The 16,938-nt window shown below is 38.9% G+C and overlaps 1 protein-coding gene across 1 annotated transcript in view; it reads right to left on the bottom strand.

Annotated features, from left to right (window-relative positions):
* RFX4 (regulatory factor X, 4 (influences HLA class II expression)) overlaps positions 1 to 16,938 on the bottom strand; it is an 87,270-nt gene that overhangs the window by 31,166 nt on the left and 39,166 nt on the right. The window contains exons 6-12 of the mRNA XM_010288622.1: positions 16,077 to 16,138; positions 11,139 to 11,352; positions 10,220 to 10,297; positions 8,262 to 8,425; positions 5,801 to 5,901; positions 3,922 to 3,980; positions 2,237 to 2,381 (exon numbers count right to left, since the gene is read on the bottom strand). Of these exons, the coding sequence (XP_010286924.1) occupies positions 2,237 to 2,381; positions 3,922 to 3,980; positions 5,801 to 5,901; positions 8,262 to 8,425; positions 10,220 to 10,297; positions 11,139 to 11,352; positions 16,077 to 16,138 (823 nt within the window). The remainder of the gene's footprint in view (positions 1 to 2,236; positions 2,382 to 3,921; positions 3,981 to 5,800; positions 5,902 to 8,261; positions 8,426 to 10,219; positions 10,298 to 11,138; positions 11,353 to 16,076; positions 16,139 to 16,938) is intronic.

The following is a 16,938-nucleotide window of genomic DNA, read 5'->3' as shown; positions in this document are numbered from 1 at the left end:
CAGGAATGCATTTGCTTCACATCTGACTTTAACTTTGTTTAACTTAGACTTGCAAAGGCTGAATAGTCAGAAACATTAGTTGGGGAAGAAGGGAAATAATGATGTTTGGCCTACCCTTATCTTGCTTCATTGAATGGGCAATCTTTATTTAGAACAGGACCATAGAGAAATCTAAATCTTGTCTCCTTACCTGAGTATTTGGCTGGACAAAAACTGCCTGATACAGCAGATGAAGTAATTCATATGCTGTACAAAGAGGAGAGCAAGAGTGGAAAAAAAAAATCAGTTGCCTGCTTTGCTGCTGGAGCAATGCAACTGTGTAAAACAACCTATTTGAGAAAAGGAACTGTTTAGCCTTTAGTGACTGTTAAAAATAGCTCAACAGAATCTGAGAAAGAGGGAATAAAGAAGAAACTATGTCAGAGACAGCTACTATAGCAGAGCAGGAAAGAGCTTCTCTTATACCTAGTGATTTTTCTCTGTTTTTCTCTAAGCTTGCTTATAGGCTTATAAGCTTTTTTTTCCCCCAGTTACAGTAGCTGGAAATTGTACTTTGCTGGTTACTAATACCAAGAATGTGAAAGCAGGTCTTAATTCCGTATCATATGAATCATACAAAGTGCGATCTTTGAAAAGATCTTTGGCCAAGTAGAATAAACATCAAAGATGGGGGGGGAAAAAAAAAACGTAAGTTCAACAATAATCTCTAGACATATCTGCACATCTCAGTGGAATCCCATCTCATGATGAACATTCATATAAGGTTACCATTTCTGGGTAATTGCTTATTGGACTATATGGGCCTAAAACATGGAAAAACATGTTTTCAAATCCATTAGCATTCAGGAAAATTACATTTGATTTGATTACACTTAAACTTGTATTTAACTAGTCAGCACATAAATTAAAAGCTTTCCTAAACAGTAAGAACTTTCTGAATGCGGGCCAAAACTGTTGCTGCTGTAAGGGGTTATAACTTTGAGAACTCTTTCTTTTTTGGACAGTGTGAGGTTGTTGGATAGATATTGAAAATCTAACAGATGGCAGAAGGACACACCCATCTTCTGGACTCCAGCCTCACTACCTGCTACCTCCCCTGCTGACATGTCAACTTTCTATCTCCTCAAAAGGGAAGAGGGCCATGTCAGGAAATGAATCAAGGGCTAAGAAGGAGAGGAAAGAGTACCAAGCACCTCTTGCTAGAAAACAGAGCTAACAGAGAATGCAAGGCCTGGCCGTAAACTGGGGAGTAACACAGTAGGACGAGTGCAAAAGTCAACCTTGCAGGGTCCAGCGTGCATGTGAAGGTGTCACCCCTCCTCTTCCCAGCCACTCACTGAGTTACCCCACTAGCAAACCTACCCTCATAGGGCTCCCACAAGTGGTTGCCCGGGTTGCTCCCCATTAAGGCTGGTTCTGGATAAAAGATTATGGTCATCCTCAGGAAAGAAATGGCGATACAATTGGTGGGTTTACAGGGAACTGAGGTTATGAATGATGCTGAAGACAAAGCTGGTCACCTCTGGTGCCTCAGAGGGACAAACTCAGTGAGCTTAGGGTTACACTTAAGCTTACAACCATGCACACTTGCTGGACAATGCAAGTTAAATGTTATATTTGCAAGGAATTTTGACTCTAAAACCAATTTGCCAACATCTCCAAAGTCACTTTTCAGTTCATGCCCTTCACTATACTAGGCAGAATCTAAATTAGCCAATGTGCTTCCTTGATATGGGACTTCTACTTATAAAAGTTCAGGGTAAAAGCTTTCACCATCAAATGATCTTGTTTATGAAAACACTGTGTAAAAGGGATATTTTTATAAATAAAAGTTTACAAGGGACTCAAATACACAGTCACTTTAGTGTCAAAGCCATTCAAAAGACAACTCCCCTGGAATTCTACAGCAGGAGAGACTGGAGTTTATCAGATTCAGTGGTTAACTCATAGAATTAATTTGCTCAAGTTCATGGAAAAAAGTCCTCCTGAATTTGGGTGCAAGTTTTGTGCCATTGGCTGTTCTGGATACTAGAAAGAAATTTGTTCATGGAAGAGTGCCCAGATCTATGCTTCAAAACATAAGACTTTGACAGGGCTTTGCCTTACGTTTTGATAAATGTCTCTATCTTAAGCCTCCAAGCAAACCAAATGGCTGCAAAAACAATGTTACTTTCACTGTGCTGTTTCCAGCAGGAAACCAAGTTAACCTGGCTTTATTTGAGTGTTCTGCTCTTACATTGCATGATGAGCTTTCTGTGTTCCTCCCGTGAGTCCTCCATAGTATAGAGGGTTTGTTTGGTAATGCTATTCAGATCCACATTCCTCCAGTCCTCCAGCATTTGAAATGTGATGTCTGCACTGTGGATCACTGTTCTTGATGCCTGTAATCCAATCCAATCTATTCATTAGTTCATGGTTTATTAGGTTAAAAAATAGGCTTTATCCCCTTTTACGCTTCCTTAGCTAGGCCCACTAAGTTGATTCTCCTCATGGACCCCCACCCACCAGCTTGATGTCTTACAGACATTACAGGGCCCTCTAACCACAGAGAACTCCCAAGTCATTTTGCCTACTTTAATCAACTGCAAGTGGTTTGCTTGCATCCACCACAAACACCGATGAGCAACCCTAATCTGGTGGGGCTGTTGCTAGATTCCTCAATCTCTAACAACTCTGTTGATTTTCTTGACCAGCTCCAGTTCAAAGAAAAAAAAAAAAAAAACAAACCAACAAGAAAAGTCAAGCCAGAACCAAACAAAACCCAATCAGGTTTGCACCCTCCCCTTTCCCAAACTATGAAGACTCGCATTCTTCCTTCAGCCATGTGAAAAGGTTAAAGCTCATTTGCCTCCACATCAGATCTGCTTCTTGGCTGGTAAAGACAGCGGTCTGCTGTTGATAATGGGGAGGATGGGCTGAGAGGAAAGTAAGTGACATAAGGTCATGGTCATATAACATACACCAGATCTCTGTAAGTTAAGCAGAGATGATAACCCACACTAAGGTTATCCGCTTCCACAAGGAAATGATGCATTTGAAGAGTTCTTCATGTAAGTAAACTGTTTGATCCCAGGTCTGATGCAGAAGGTTGTGGTCTCTGTATCTTGATTTCCTCTGAATCCCTACGGACCTCCAAAGTTCAGTGATGATCCACAATGTTTGGGGAAAGGTAGCTCTGGCATCTCTGCCTCCACCACTAAAACAATGGAGGAAGAAATCTACAAAGAAGTCCTTGCAGGAGTGTTATTTTTCCCCAGAGCTTCTTCCTGTGGGTTTCACTACTTACAGGGTTAACCTGGGGTGTTGGATACACCTTCCAAAAGTGCAGCTTTCAGTGCAACAGGGAAAACAGTCTGCTCCAATACATGGGTGAAACATCAATGAATTCAATGCATCCTCCTCCTTTTTATACTACACAGAGTTCGGCCTCATGAATTTTTGATAGGTAATTGTGATCAAAACTAACTGGTGAAAAACAAACACTTCAGAATAGTTTTTATATTCACTTGCTATGGTTGCAAGAATATTTCTATTTAAAACCCCAGTGGTTCAATCATATTCGTTTTTACTAATTTGCATTTGATTTATAACATACAATAGGCCTGATACAAATTGCTCTGAAATCAAAGGAATGCCTCTCATTTATTTCATGGAAATGAACCACATCTTCAAATCAAATAGTAATTTTGCTTCATAGAAGTTCCCTGCTGAATTTATTGATGAGGGGTTGCCACTTGTCTAGAAAAGCATTTTTTGCTGATTACTTTTTGGTTTTGTAAAGGTGGTCACAATAAATATTGGAGACAAACTGCTAACATGATCTCTTCCTCTTTGGGTAAAGTCTAGCCTGCCAATTCATAAAATTATTTGAAAAGTCAATAAAAATGGCATTCAGCAAACTTGGGTAACTGAAATATTTACTTGGCAGAGATGATTTAGTGATGTCTGTCGCCGGAGTATTTGTGAGAATCTTCTAGACACTGCAGGAAAGAAGAGAGACATATTTATGTAATGTGCTAAATAAAGACAATTATTTCTGAAAATACTAAATTAAAACAGGAACCAAAAAACTATATCCTGTTTCCTATATACAATTGTGGCTACATAAAAATCATTCAAATAACCCAGTTTTAACTTAGTTTAAACCTTGACCTAAACCCTTAAATCTGGATGCTCAATCAGTTTGAGAGAGGCATATTACATGCAATGATTTATAGATGCGGTGAATAATGAGATGACAAGAGAAATGTAAAGGACAATGGAAGAGCCTCACTTGTTCAGCACAGCAAATTTTCTTTTGATACACAAAGGAACTGAAGACCAGAAAGAACCATTTAATAGAAAGAAAAATGTTGGTGCAAGAACAAGTGGGTGTAAAATAATGATAGCTACATTATGTGTGTAAATTAGAAAAGGTTGCTAAGTCTTAATGCAAACAAGTTTTGGAGAACTCTTCTGACTGGACTAGTAGGAATTAAAATCAGTTTCAGGTAGAATTTGATCAAAGTTTCTGAAAGAGATTACATGATGTACTAACATACTATGGGGTAAAATGGCCCCAGAGGTACTTGCCAGTCCTCTGCTCCTATTTTAGCTTTTTCAAATCAATATGGCCTTTGTATTAAGATACTTCCTATACTTGGATTTTAAAACGTTGTATTGTGCATCTTCTGTCTGCCATCTGTGACTCGGGAACTGCAAACCTGACCAAGGCTTGCAGTTACTCCTGTCAGTACCTCCATTGGCTGTGTACACTATCACAAATTCTCATGAGGAAGAAACAATTGCAGAAGCAACCGAGGCTCATGTAAAAGCTAGGATGCTCTCAAGTTTTTCTTTATACTACAATCACCAAAGACTTGCTGATCTATCCAAACAGGCATTAGATGTGGCCACAGAGTAGGTTTCCCCTCTGTACTGTATAGAGGCAGTTAAAGGGTACAGATTAAGAATGACTACAAAACATATTGTCTGTCTTTTTGTCTCTCCCTCTAAGATCGGAAAAGATTTTGCTGTTGCAGATTTTCAAAATTTTTGAACTGACAAAGATATGATAAAGCATATTCTCAGTTCTGACTTTGTGTAACTTTTAAAATATATTAGTAAGCAATGCAAAAACAACTAAAAATTAGTTGTTCCAACTTACATCCTAACTGTTCTCAGTAAAATATACACCTAATTTTCCATGCTGATCAAAATAGTTAATCCTTCTCCTAAATTAGTTTTTGGGGTTTTTTTTTTTCCCCTTTAACTTTGTGGTGTGGAATTTAGTGCTCATGAAAGGCAAAGAATTGAGAGCTGTGAAATAAAGCAGGCTTTATCAATAGGTGATGTGCACTGCAGGCATCTACAAAGCACGTCTGAAAAGGACTAGTGCCCTTTCCTGTGGTGACAGGGTAATTTGATCTCCTTCATTTTTAACTCTGGCACTTTTTTGAGTAAGGGCCTCAAGCTGTATTCAAATTGTGCTAGCCTAAAGGTTTGTTTAATAATTTCCTTTGCCTAATATCATCCCTAATGTTTGCTTACTATCAACAAAATTAATTTCTTATCAGAATCCACAAGAAAGGAAAAGCAATTCTTCTCATATTGAGCAGTGCCTCATTTCACTAAAAGAAATTGGTTCTCACGAACAAGTGGAGATTGTAAGTGAATGCAAGATTTATAATGCTGACAGGTTTTAATTCCTAAAAGAACACTGGTCTCACTCCAATTAATTTGTAATCAATAAACACTATATACATCCAATAAACACTATATACATCCCAGGTTAATAGGACAGAGTTTGGGCAATACATACATTCAAATTTGATATTTCGTAGATTTTCTGGTAGATCATGGAGAGCTACTTTCAGCCACTCATCCAGTTGCTTTGCAAACTTTCGGATCACTTGCGTCAAACTGAAAAGAGAAATCACTGTATCAGAGCAGGTTTACTCTGTGCTTTATTCTATAAAATCTGTGAACTTATGAAGACTATGGGTCAGTTATTTACAACTCCCTATTATGCAGAGTTGCTAACATATTTTGGTTTGTAGGCATGAAGATAAACTTCTGAAAATATTTGCAGGAAAAGGAAAACATATCACCATGTTCAAAACCTCAGAGTGGAAGTCTCTGCGCTGCACTGCATTCATACTTATAAACAGTATTCTTAGCTTGAAATAAAATCATTCCCACTCTATACAAACATTAAAAACATAAAATCACCACTTTTTAAAGAAGACAATAGATCAAGCTTTGGATTTCAGCTCAGGTGTGGCCACATTTATAGAGATGTAGACAGGGATGTGCAAGTGAAGCAACAACCAACTTTGCTGCAGGCTGGAGACCATGAGTGGGTGGTGATGGTGGGGAGGAATTTCCAGGCCAAGTCCACACAGGTGGGGGAAGAAGGGGTGGAGCAGTACCTGCCTGCTTAGCTCTGCACAAGGCAGGAACTTTCCCAGACAAATGAGATTTCTCTCCTCTCCCTTACTACCCTTTCCCGGCGGCTCCATCATTGCCTGCTAAACTTGGTAGGCAGCTCATTCTGCTCTTCTTGGAATTGCTCAACATAAAATGACAGTTTTCAGGAAAAGTTGCAGGGTGTTGTGCAGGGGAGCCTAACATTTGGTTCTGTCAGACTGAGCTGCACTGCCTGTAGTAGTACTTGAGATGCACAAATGAGAGAGAGAGGAAAGATGTGAGGAACTTTCTCTTTCAGCCAGGCAGCTTTTTCTGTTTGTACTCATAACACTCTGCATTGAGAACAGAGCTGGTAACATAAACATGGCCGTAGGCCTGCTCTGCTCCACGCAGACATATAGGGGATGAATTGCAACTGCTGCACCCACTAAAAAGTGGCTTTTCTGGACAGCCAACATTTGTTTCCAGCAGTTCCTCAGAGGATTCTGGCTGAGTCAGCAAGATTTCCTTCAGGAGCTTCCATTGCAGTGAGACCCTTCTTCACCCCCTCCAGTGCAGGCTATGGCTTAATAGCCACAATCTGGCCCTTTATATGCATTACAAAAGTCTATATTCACACTCAAGTCTCTCCTTATTTGCTATGAAAGAACTAAGCAGCTTGAGAAAAGGACTGCTGTTCTGTTTAATCCTTCCAATGAAATAGATTTGGGGGGGGTGAGGGGCAAAGCCTGTAAAAATGTACATGTCTTATCAAGGAAAGCACATGCCTACACAGGTTTCTTGTGGAAATAATACTTCACCTGTATTTTAGCAGTCATACAGTGTGTCTAGGAGAGCAGAACAACAGCTTGAAAACATTTGCCATAATTAGAACAGCTTTAAAATCTTGAGGGCCAAATATACAACACCAATAATAAACTCTTAGAGCAATATTCTTACAAATTACTCAACCTCAGGAAAGCATCAAATAATACTAAAGATGTACACATATATTTAGAAAAAGAGAGTTTCCTGATGCTCATATTAGGAAAATCAAAGGGGGAAACAGGTTGACTGCACTCAGTGATTACACTTTTTGCTGTAAACTGCTGATCTCTGTCCTGCTTTACCTATATAAACAATACTTCTCAGACTCAGATGAGCTCCAGGTAGGAAGTGAACAGCTAAGATCTACCACATGGAATGAAGTGAATTTAGCTTTTAAACAAAGGATGCAAATACTTGTTAATATTAATACAGTGATCCTAAAATAAGCATGCACCTGTTCTTCATAGGGTAGTATTTAAATTAAACCAGCTTGTCCAAGACTTCACAAGTATGATCTTCACGTTTTATTCTCCTGGCAAACATAATAACAACTGGATTCCAAGAGTGTAAACAGAGACAAATGCTTAGGTTGCAGTGTCTGAATATGTATATGAATATTTACAAACAGAGCAGCCAGGCCAGCTCCTTTTGTCACTATAATTCAGAATACCCTAATGCTGTTATCCCAGACTACCAGAAAAGTGTTTGAAAGTTTTAGAAGACAGTGTGGCACTCTGCAGCCTGCAGATTTCTGACATCACCTGAAAGTTGGGACATGACTATCAGCTTTATGTTAATAAGCTAGGAAAGTGATATCCTTTATCACAAAAAAATAACAAGTTTTTCACGATACAAGTCTTTTTAAAATCTGACCATTTCTTCGGGAACATGTCAGCTCTTCTGCTCCTTTGAATTGACACTGTGATTTAAACTCAGGAAACAGGTGGCAGCAAGCAGCTTTCTGAGAACTGGTGCCATTCTCGAAGAAAACAGGTATAACAAAGACAGCTGAACTAAAAGTGGTCAGTGCTGCTAGCTATACTGACCTGTCAGGCAATGCTTGTAATACCGTTGGCATCAAAACTCCAGAAATTGCTTTGTACAGAATTGAATCACAAACTCCCACTATATTCACTACAGTTGAAGAACCCAACACGGGCAGCATATGAGGAGGCATCCCTTGCCAAAAGTGCAGAAGAAAACTTTGAACCTGCAATCACAAGAAGAAGAAGGAATGTTTAAGTGAAAATAATCAAAGGCCAAAAATACCATTTTCCTTAAATGACTCGGCTTATATAGCACTTGTTTCAGCCCAGAGCTGGACTGATTGTGTACAACACAGGCAAGGCATATTCCTTAACTAGACAGGCTTATACTGTAATGCAGTGCACAACAGGATAATCAACCAAAGGGTGAGGAAACACTCTGAGTTTGTGACAGGGTGTCTTTGTGTTACTACATTAGAGACCCATGGGAACCACCAGATTTTTACCTTCCATCAATGGCTGGTGAGTGTAACTCTTTGGCTTCCACATGTCAAGCCTTTTTTTCTCTCTGTGCTCTCTGTCTTTACAAAGGAATGCAATCTAGGGTTGGTGCAGGGAGGGAGAGGAGGATAGCACATGGCTTACAGGGGTCAATATACCATTTTCTGTCTTCATTTTGGAAAGAAACACTACACTTTTGGATTTCTTCTTTCCTCCACTATGAAGGAAAGAAAAGAAAGAATGGAGAAAGACAAAAAAGAAAATGGGGAGGAGTTTTCAGACACAGCAAAATATACCTCTGAAAATTTTCATTTAGGAAATAAAGGTGTCAGTTCTACAGGGGTCAGAACACCAGCATTTGTAACTGATAACCCTTTGCACACAATCTGTACTGAAATAAGTAATCACACCAGGTGCAGTAAAGAATATTTGCCATTTATATATTGTTGCTGCTCAGCCCCTTCCCTACCTGACAAACAGATTCGCTAACAAAATACAACGTCCAGCTCTTAAGAAAGTATTCTGAGTCTCATCCAGCAAAACTTCCTGAATATGTGGCACATACTTCTCTCACATGGAAACGTCTAGACTGGGTACAATGACTTAAAAGAGCCTCAGCTTTAAACAAGAAGAGTGTGAGAATTAAACAGTGAGAGGAAGAAAAGCAGGGAATTTCTTGCCATTGTTCAGAAGCAGAGTCAAAAGACCCATTTCCTTTGATTTTTTTCCAGGACCTAGATGTCATATTTGAATCAGGCCCTCAGCATCTCTGTGGTCAGGTTTGTTTTCCTGGACTAGAGGCCATCTCCACATGCAATATAAAACTGCTTGCATTCCAGTAATGTTTTATTTTTCAGCTCTAATTATAAAACTGTCTGCATGCACTGCCAGGAAACCCTCAGATTCAGTCAGATATGCAACAGGTACAAACCTTATCTGTCTGTAACGGATGTATCAACTGCTGAGCAGTGTGTGCATTCCTAGCTGCACTGCAGTACAACTGAGCAGTTGGGGACTTCAGCTATAGCTTTCTGGTATGTCTGGGAGGCTGTAGGCCCCCCACTGCCCTGCGCCATTGTTAATAGACCAGCAGAGCCCACCATTTTGTCTGTGGCACCTGCCCTGGGTTTGTGCTGAACATCCAGAGGAACTCCTTCAAACAGAGCTCAGTCCCAACTCTAAGCTTAGAAAAGTGGTGATGGACACACTTCTTGAGTTGTAAGAAGTGGATTGTCCAACATCTTATAAGGGGATATTGCTACCTTAATCTTTCTGGAGAATGCAGAGAAAAAAAACATTCCATTGCTTTTATCCCTCTAACTTGCACAGTGTTATAAGTGAGATTTAACACTATCAGCCATGTATTATGTACTCAAGTATAGCTATTGTTCATTATTCATTAAAAGGATTAGCCACCACAAAATCAGAAGTTTGTAATATCACATTCAAAATAAGAGCTCAGATCCATTAACATCTTATATATATCATTAAACTACAACTGTAGTTTCCAACCATACCTCATCAAAGTTTGCTCTTATTACAGTGTCTAGTATCCTCTGACAGTGAGTTCTATACATCATAATAAAGGTAGAAACCTGAAAAAGAATGAAAGGGAGACACGCAAAAGACCACTCTATTTTAGGAAATCCACTTTTTAAACTATCAGAATATAGAGCACAAAAAAGTAAGTTTTTTTCTTATCTTACCTATGCACAATTGCAAAAATAATGAAATCGGTTAGAGTCTAGTTAGATTAGTTAGAATAGCTTTAAGATGAGGTTTCTTCTTAAAAGTAAATTCTCCCTTTGAATTCATGGATTTTACTATGTCAATGGGGATTCTTCAAATGTAAGAGGAGCAAAAAGCCTCAGTGAGATCAAAGACGAGAATGTGGCCCTAATTAGGACATAAAGAACTACAAAACCCTATTCTTTTGTCCACTTCACATTGATACTACACATGTGAATAGCATCAGAAAACTAGCAAGCTCAGCCAAGAGCAGCCAGAGGACTTTTGTCATATGTGCAGACAGGATTCTCTTAATTTCTAGTATAGAAGGATAAGAAATGCACCAAGTCTCTCTTTGCTCAAGAGACCATCAGAACTGCTATTCAGTTTGCCATCAAATGTGTTCACAGATTAAAGAGCTGTAACATATTAAAAACAGTTATCCTCAAACCTCACCTGTTGTTTGTATGTAACTTTAAAAAAAACATGCACAGGTTTTAGAAATATCATGCAGCTGATAGCATCAGCTGTCTATTTTAAGGGAAGATATTTTTTCCTATTACATGAAGTAATTCAGTCCCCTGTTAATAAAGTCAAAACTTTATTAAACTTAGTCTAATTTAAAGTCTTTATATTTTAGATAAAGCTTTCATCCAGAGCAGGGAAAAAAAAACAAGACAAGATGAGAAAAGATTTCCAAAGTGTTACCTTCTCCTCTGGCAGACTGGCTGGCAGATTTAGATCTTTGACATTTGGAAACTCTGGCAGTAATGTTCCCAGTTTGGATCGTGGTGAATACGCCACTGTCTGTTTGGTTACTTCTTTTTTTCCTGTTTCGTTGACCCAGGCTGCTCCTTTTTTAGAATACATCACATCATAATACTGGGAGTTTTCTTTCACTGCAATTCCATAATAATGGTACCTGATACACAGAGATGTACACTTTATAAAGCTGACTGTTGTAAAATTAAACAAAAATAAAATATATGGGGGTAAGAGAAACTGATAATGCTAATGATTTCTACAGCAAAACAGACTGTGCAATAGTTTATATATTATTAACAAGCATTGATTCAGTAGCAGAACATTGCGGTAATATATTGGGCTTCCAATTTTCATTCCATCTGGTAAAAGTATTTCTCTTCGGAGTTAATAAAGCTGAGACTGTTGCAGGGTAAGAAAATAATGGACTTGCATTTTTTTTCTTCTTAGGAAAAAAAAAAGCATCCTAAAGCTACTTGTTGGCAGAGCTCTGCTGTGCAGCTGCTCCTTTAGTTTAGCAATAGTCAGAGGTACAGACCCTCTGGACTGGCCCTTCTGTTGTTTTTTCAGCTCCTTGATTCTCTGACTGTTGAGGGCTGTTTTGATCCCTGAAAAGCATAAGCCTTTATTGCAAATTAGTTGATCAGAAATGTTTCAAAAATTGAAAACACTTCAGTGAAAAGAGAGGAGAGGAAAAAGGCTTGTGCTGGAAAGCAATGAATAGTAGGAAATCTACAGTTCAAAATTAGTTGCTTCATAAGTTAGCATCAGCACTGGGCTTAGATCAGTGAGATGCTGCATTGTAACTCTGTGCAGACCACAGTGGGAGTTACACAGTGTGGCTGTGCTACAAAAATGGATCGGTGGCCTTATGGCACAAATTCGTGCTACAGCTTAGTTGGAAGCATTGATTATCCAGTCTAACTCTTGCATCAAAGCAGCAAAGGTAATCTTATTCCTTTCGTAATTTGCTAACTTTTATTTCAGTTTCTCAGCTGTAGACACCTCCAACTCATCAGCTAAGTTTTTAATGATTACAAAAGGCATCACAAGATTGTATTGCTTGTATACCTTTGATTTACTCTACTTTCCTAGAGGGATTTTCAATGATCTTCCAGTTCTGTCCTTACAGCCTCTCAAAAGCCTATCAGACCATGATGAGACACTGTTTTCTGGATCCCACTATGGTGGCAGGAGAAGTTACCATCTCCAGATGTTTGTTGTTCTCCCCAGCCAGTTACTGATTTCAGAGTGCTGTCAGCAGATCTGTTCACTTGAACTTAAAATAGGGTCAGTCTCTTATATTAAGCTTCCTTTTAAATCAATTCAAGAAAAAAAAAGAATGAAAGCCTGGAAAATGTAGTGAAATGTCACTGTGCATTATTTAATTTCTGGTATACTTCACTTGGCAGTAAACTACATAAAATAGTTTTCCAGGTAGCTTCAAAATCATATAGACAACAATAGAAAAATTAACTCTGAAATTTTTCCAAATAGCTTCCTCCTTCAGTAATTTTACCATCCCAAATGGCAAAAACTCACTGCTGCAGTTTACAAAGATTCTTTTCCAAGCACTTTTCTGCATTTCTAGCAGAAAAAAACCCCAAATTAATTCAATAAACAGGGCTTGAAAGTTTGATCCATAAAGAATAACATGCAGACTACACAATTGTTTTTGTGGTAAATAGTGGAATGCTTTTTTCTCCCATGGATCCAGTATCTGCAACACTCCCTTAAAGACAGAAGTAAAATTCCCTTTACACCATGTAGTTTCCATCAGTTTAACTAACCTCTTGTGTACATAATTGAAGAGTTTCAAGCGACAGTACAGAAAGAAATCATCTTTTATGTTTAGCTGCCTTCTCATGGCTCACCTGTGGTGGTACTGTTTTTAAGCTCAGTGTAATAGAGAACATGCTTACAGCAATAGACCCAGCTGCAAAAAAGAAAGCCTCACAACTGATGACCAAGAGTATAGCACCATTGTATCTCTGAACTTTGTAACGTTACAAGGCAGCTGTGCTATAAAAAGACTGAAGGCAGAACAGTGTGAAGTCAGATAATCTTAACCACTTCTATGGCTGAATTTTCTTTGCTGTAGCAGGGAAGTGGAATGAAAATTATTCTGGCAGCAATCAGTCAGCACAGCTGGTGATAACAGGACCGAAGTGTTAATGCCTAGATTTCTTTATGTAACACTTATTTGGAATGCAGTCAGATGTTTCTGAAAACAAAACCAGAGCTCAGTTACAGCTGTGCTGGATCTAGCAAGGAGTGTATTTACTGTAAAGAAGTACAGTGTGCATGCAGTATGTGTGTGTTTATAACTCTCCTCTGCACTGGATCAAATGAGAAGGACTCCTCTTCTGTATGCTGTAATCCTTGGGGTGTTAACCACTGACGAAGATGTAGGCATCTTCTTTTGGAGCAGAAGAACTCAATTTCATACCTACTGAGGCTGTGAAATTTGAGTGACTATGATCTCCCTCACAGGGGTGTCCAGGGACTCTCAGGGGCTAAGGATTTTGCAAAGCACAGACAGCATGCTTTACAGAAAAGGTGGCATGAGAGGAGTATCTGACCTGTAAGCCCTTCTGATAAGCATGCAGGTTAGGGGGAAAATATACAAGAAATATTATGTTTCATTGATTTTTAACCTCGCTGAGAGTAAAGAGACGTAGCTTTTAGAGACACAAGACAACTTCAGTCAGCAGATCAAGAGCATCTTGCCCCTCTGAGAGATGCCTGGAGCTGCAGGAGGAGCTCCAGTTTGGAAGTACAGCAGTCCTTATTCTTTTCATTAAATAGGAAGACAAATAAGAAAGTTGTAGCCAATGTCAGAGGGATCTGATGGCTTAAAGCAGGTACTCTCATATGAATGCTTCCATAAAGCAACTTGTGCATGCTTTCATTCCGTCTTTATGAACTTCCAAAGAACTTAGATTCGGTTCATCAAGATCCTGATTCTCTGAGTCCGGACCTATCACGCTTTCCTAATAGGCTGTTCGACTAGTCCAGAATTTGCACCTGGGAGATTTCTGGTAGCTCTGTTATGACTGATGTTATGGTAGCTCTGGATTTACATTTGGGAAGAGATTTCAAATCTTCCATCAGCTGCTTAAATATGAGTGCTCTAGAAAAAGAAAGCTTAGTTATAGAAGTAGGAGAATCTCAAGATGGGGGAAAGGACGTTTGGTCCCATCAAAGAGATAGTCCTTGGCATGGACCACTTGTTAGAAAAGCACAGTAAAGTTAATTTTAATAGCCTTTCTTTCACCATCTTAGTTTATTTTTTTCCTTTAAAGAGTGGGTCATTCTAGCTTTAGTATGTAAATTCAATTCTCATAGCATATTTGTTTCTCAGTATTTAGTAATGTTGTGTTTCTAGGCTTTGTTTTGAAAGAGAAGCTTTACCAGCAAAATTTTGCAAACACACTCTCCCAGGTTTTCATTTCCTTCTCCATAGTTTACCACTTGTGATCTACAAAGATTACCCTTAGACTACCTTGTAGGATTCTGTGAAAGCTAATCAAGAAAAGCATATATATATTTTTTTTTTTTTTTTTTTTTAGGGAGCTTATGTTTACAATAAAAAGATCCAAACTCCACTGGAAAAATTTCGTGGAGTCCACAATCAGAAAAAAAGTATAAAAACGTCACTGTTTCCTCTTTGTAGTAGAATCACATCTTGTCAACAATTGGAAAAAGTCAAATACTCCAGGAAGTTCATTGTTCTTTCTGAATCAACTTCTCATTCTGGAATTAGGATGAACTGTTTCCATGAAGTACCATCTTTTGGGTAAGGCAATAAACTAATTCCTTGATCACCTAAAGATATGCTGGATTTCACTACTGTCCTGGTTTCAGTCAGGATAGAGTTAATTTCTTCACAGAAGCTAGTGTGAGGCTATGTTTTGGATTTGGGATGAGAAAATGCTGATAACATGCTGATGTTTTGAGTTGTTCCTAAGTAGTCAAGGACAGTCCAGCTTCTCATGCTGGCCTGCCAGTGAGAAGGCTGGGGGTGCATGGGAAGCTGGGAGGGGACACAGCCAGGACAGCTGACCTAGGCTGGCCAAAGAAATATTCCATACGATATGACACCATGCTCGGTATATAAAGCTGGGATGAAGAAGGAGTGGAGGGACGTTTGGAGTTATGGTGTCTGTCTTCCCAAGAAACCATTATGTGTGATGGAACCCTGCTTCCCTGGAGATGGCTGAACACCTACCTGCCCATGGGAAGAGGTGAATGGATTCCTTGTTTTGCTCTGCTTGCATGCGTGGCTTTTGCTTTACCTATTAAACTGTTTTTATCTCAACCCATGAGTTTCCTCACTTTTACTCTTCCAATTCTGTCCCCCATCCCACCATAGGGGCGTGAGTGAGCAGCTGTGTGGTGCTTAGTTGCTGGCTGGGGTTAAACCACAACAATTACATAGGAAAAATGGCATGTGGACAATTTCAGTTTAGGCCAATGTATGTTCCTACCTAAATTCCAGATAGCTTTCTACCACTTGTCCTCTAAACTGAAGCATAATGTTAACCAGCTGTCATTTCCCAGCCTCCAACCCTAGCACCATTACTCCTGGGTGTGAATGTTCTTTACATTGTGTAAAGCGAGTTGAGGTGAAAAACATTATAGGAACAATATGGAAAATATTGCTGATGAAATCAATAAACGGCCTCCATTAGGCTACCTTTGCAGGATCACTGTTGAATCAGTAAGACAACGTAAAGACTACAATGGAACCTTATTCAAAGTTGTGTTTTAAGTCTCCAACTGGACAAATTATTCCCTGATCTTATACAATTCTATTCAGTAAAGCCAGAGCCAAATGGGGCCCTCTGTGAGACGATAATAATAATATTATACACTGCTTACTTTGATTGGCCTCTGGTTCCAAGTCTTCTTGTCGTTAGCTGTGGAAACTGTTGCCTTATTATCTGCAAATACATAGAAGTGATATTAGAAAAAATTGAAGAGCACATTTACTAATACTTAATTTAATACAGACTGTTAAGACAGGAAAGCAGAAAAACTGTACCGCAATATCAGCAAAATACATGGCAGAAAGAATCAGAAATAAAGCTTTTGATTTTTTCCATTACTGAAAGAGGAGAAAGAGACTTTAAAATTCCATATAATTCCATTAACTACCACTAATTTAAATAAAGACTTTCTGAAGTTACTGGAGTAGAATACATTTTCTTAAAAATCTAAGATCAGTTCTGTCTCTAAACTAAGGAGGATTGTACTTGGAATTGGCCCACTATTTACATCAGTTTGCAGGATCAACAAACTTGGGTTTGCTGCAAATAGAGGAAACTCCCTTTTTGAGAGTGTTGGAGGCCACAGTCCTTTAAAGAACTTCAAAATCATGCCATTAAACATTCCTTTTTCTGAAAGATGATTCCCTGAAAAGATTTTGGTATTTGACAAGGGCACCAATTCCACCAGGAAAGACTCACTGTTGCATTTGTAAAGATAGCTTGTAATCGATTTATCCTCTATGGAAAACAAGTGCATCTCAGAAACAGCAGCGTATCATGAAGAATCTGGACTCTGGTCTGTCAGCAGAGATTAAAAGAACATTGCTACTGTAAAACAAAACTTCTTTAGTCCCAGATGCATTTAAGGAAATGAATTAATGAATGTAGATAGTGCCTTCAGTAATCAGAGCCTCTGTCAACCAGGCTAGTCCTGAATGAAAAAGCTCTGTTGTAGTTGCTGGAAAGGCAGGGGT

Source organism: Phaethon lepturus, unplaced genomic scaffold, assembly GCF_000687285.1.
Source record: "Phaethon lepturus isolate BGI_N335 unplaced genomic scaffold, ASM68728v1 scaffold14666, whole genome shotgun sequence".
In the NCBI taxonomy this organism is placed as follows: Eukaryota; Metazoa; Chordata; class Aves; order Phaethontiformes; family Phaethontidae; genus Phaethon; species Phaethon lepturus.
Note: the sequence above shows the minus strand (reverse complement) of the source record. Positions and strands in the feature narration are given on the sequence as shown.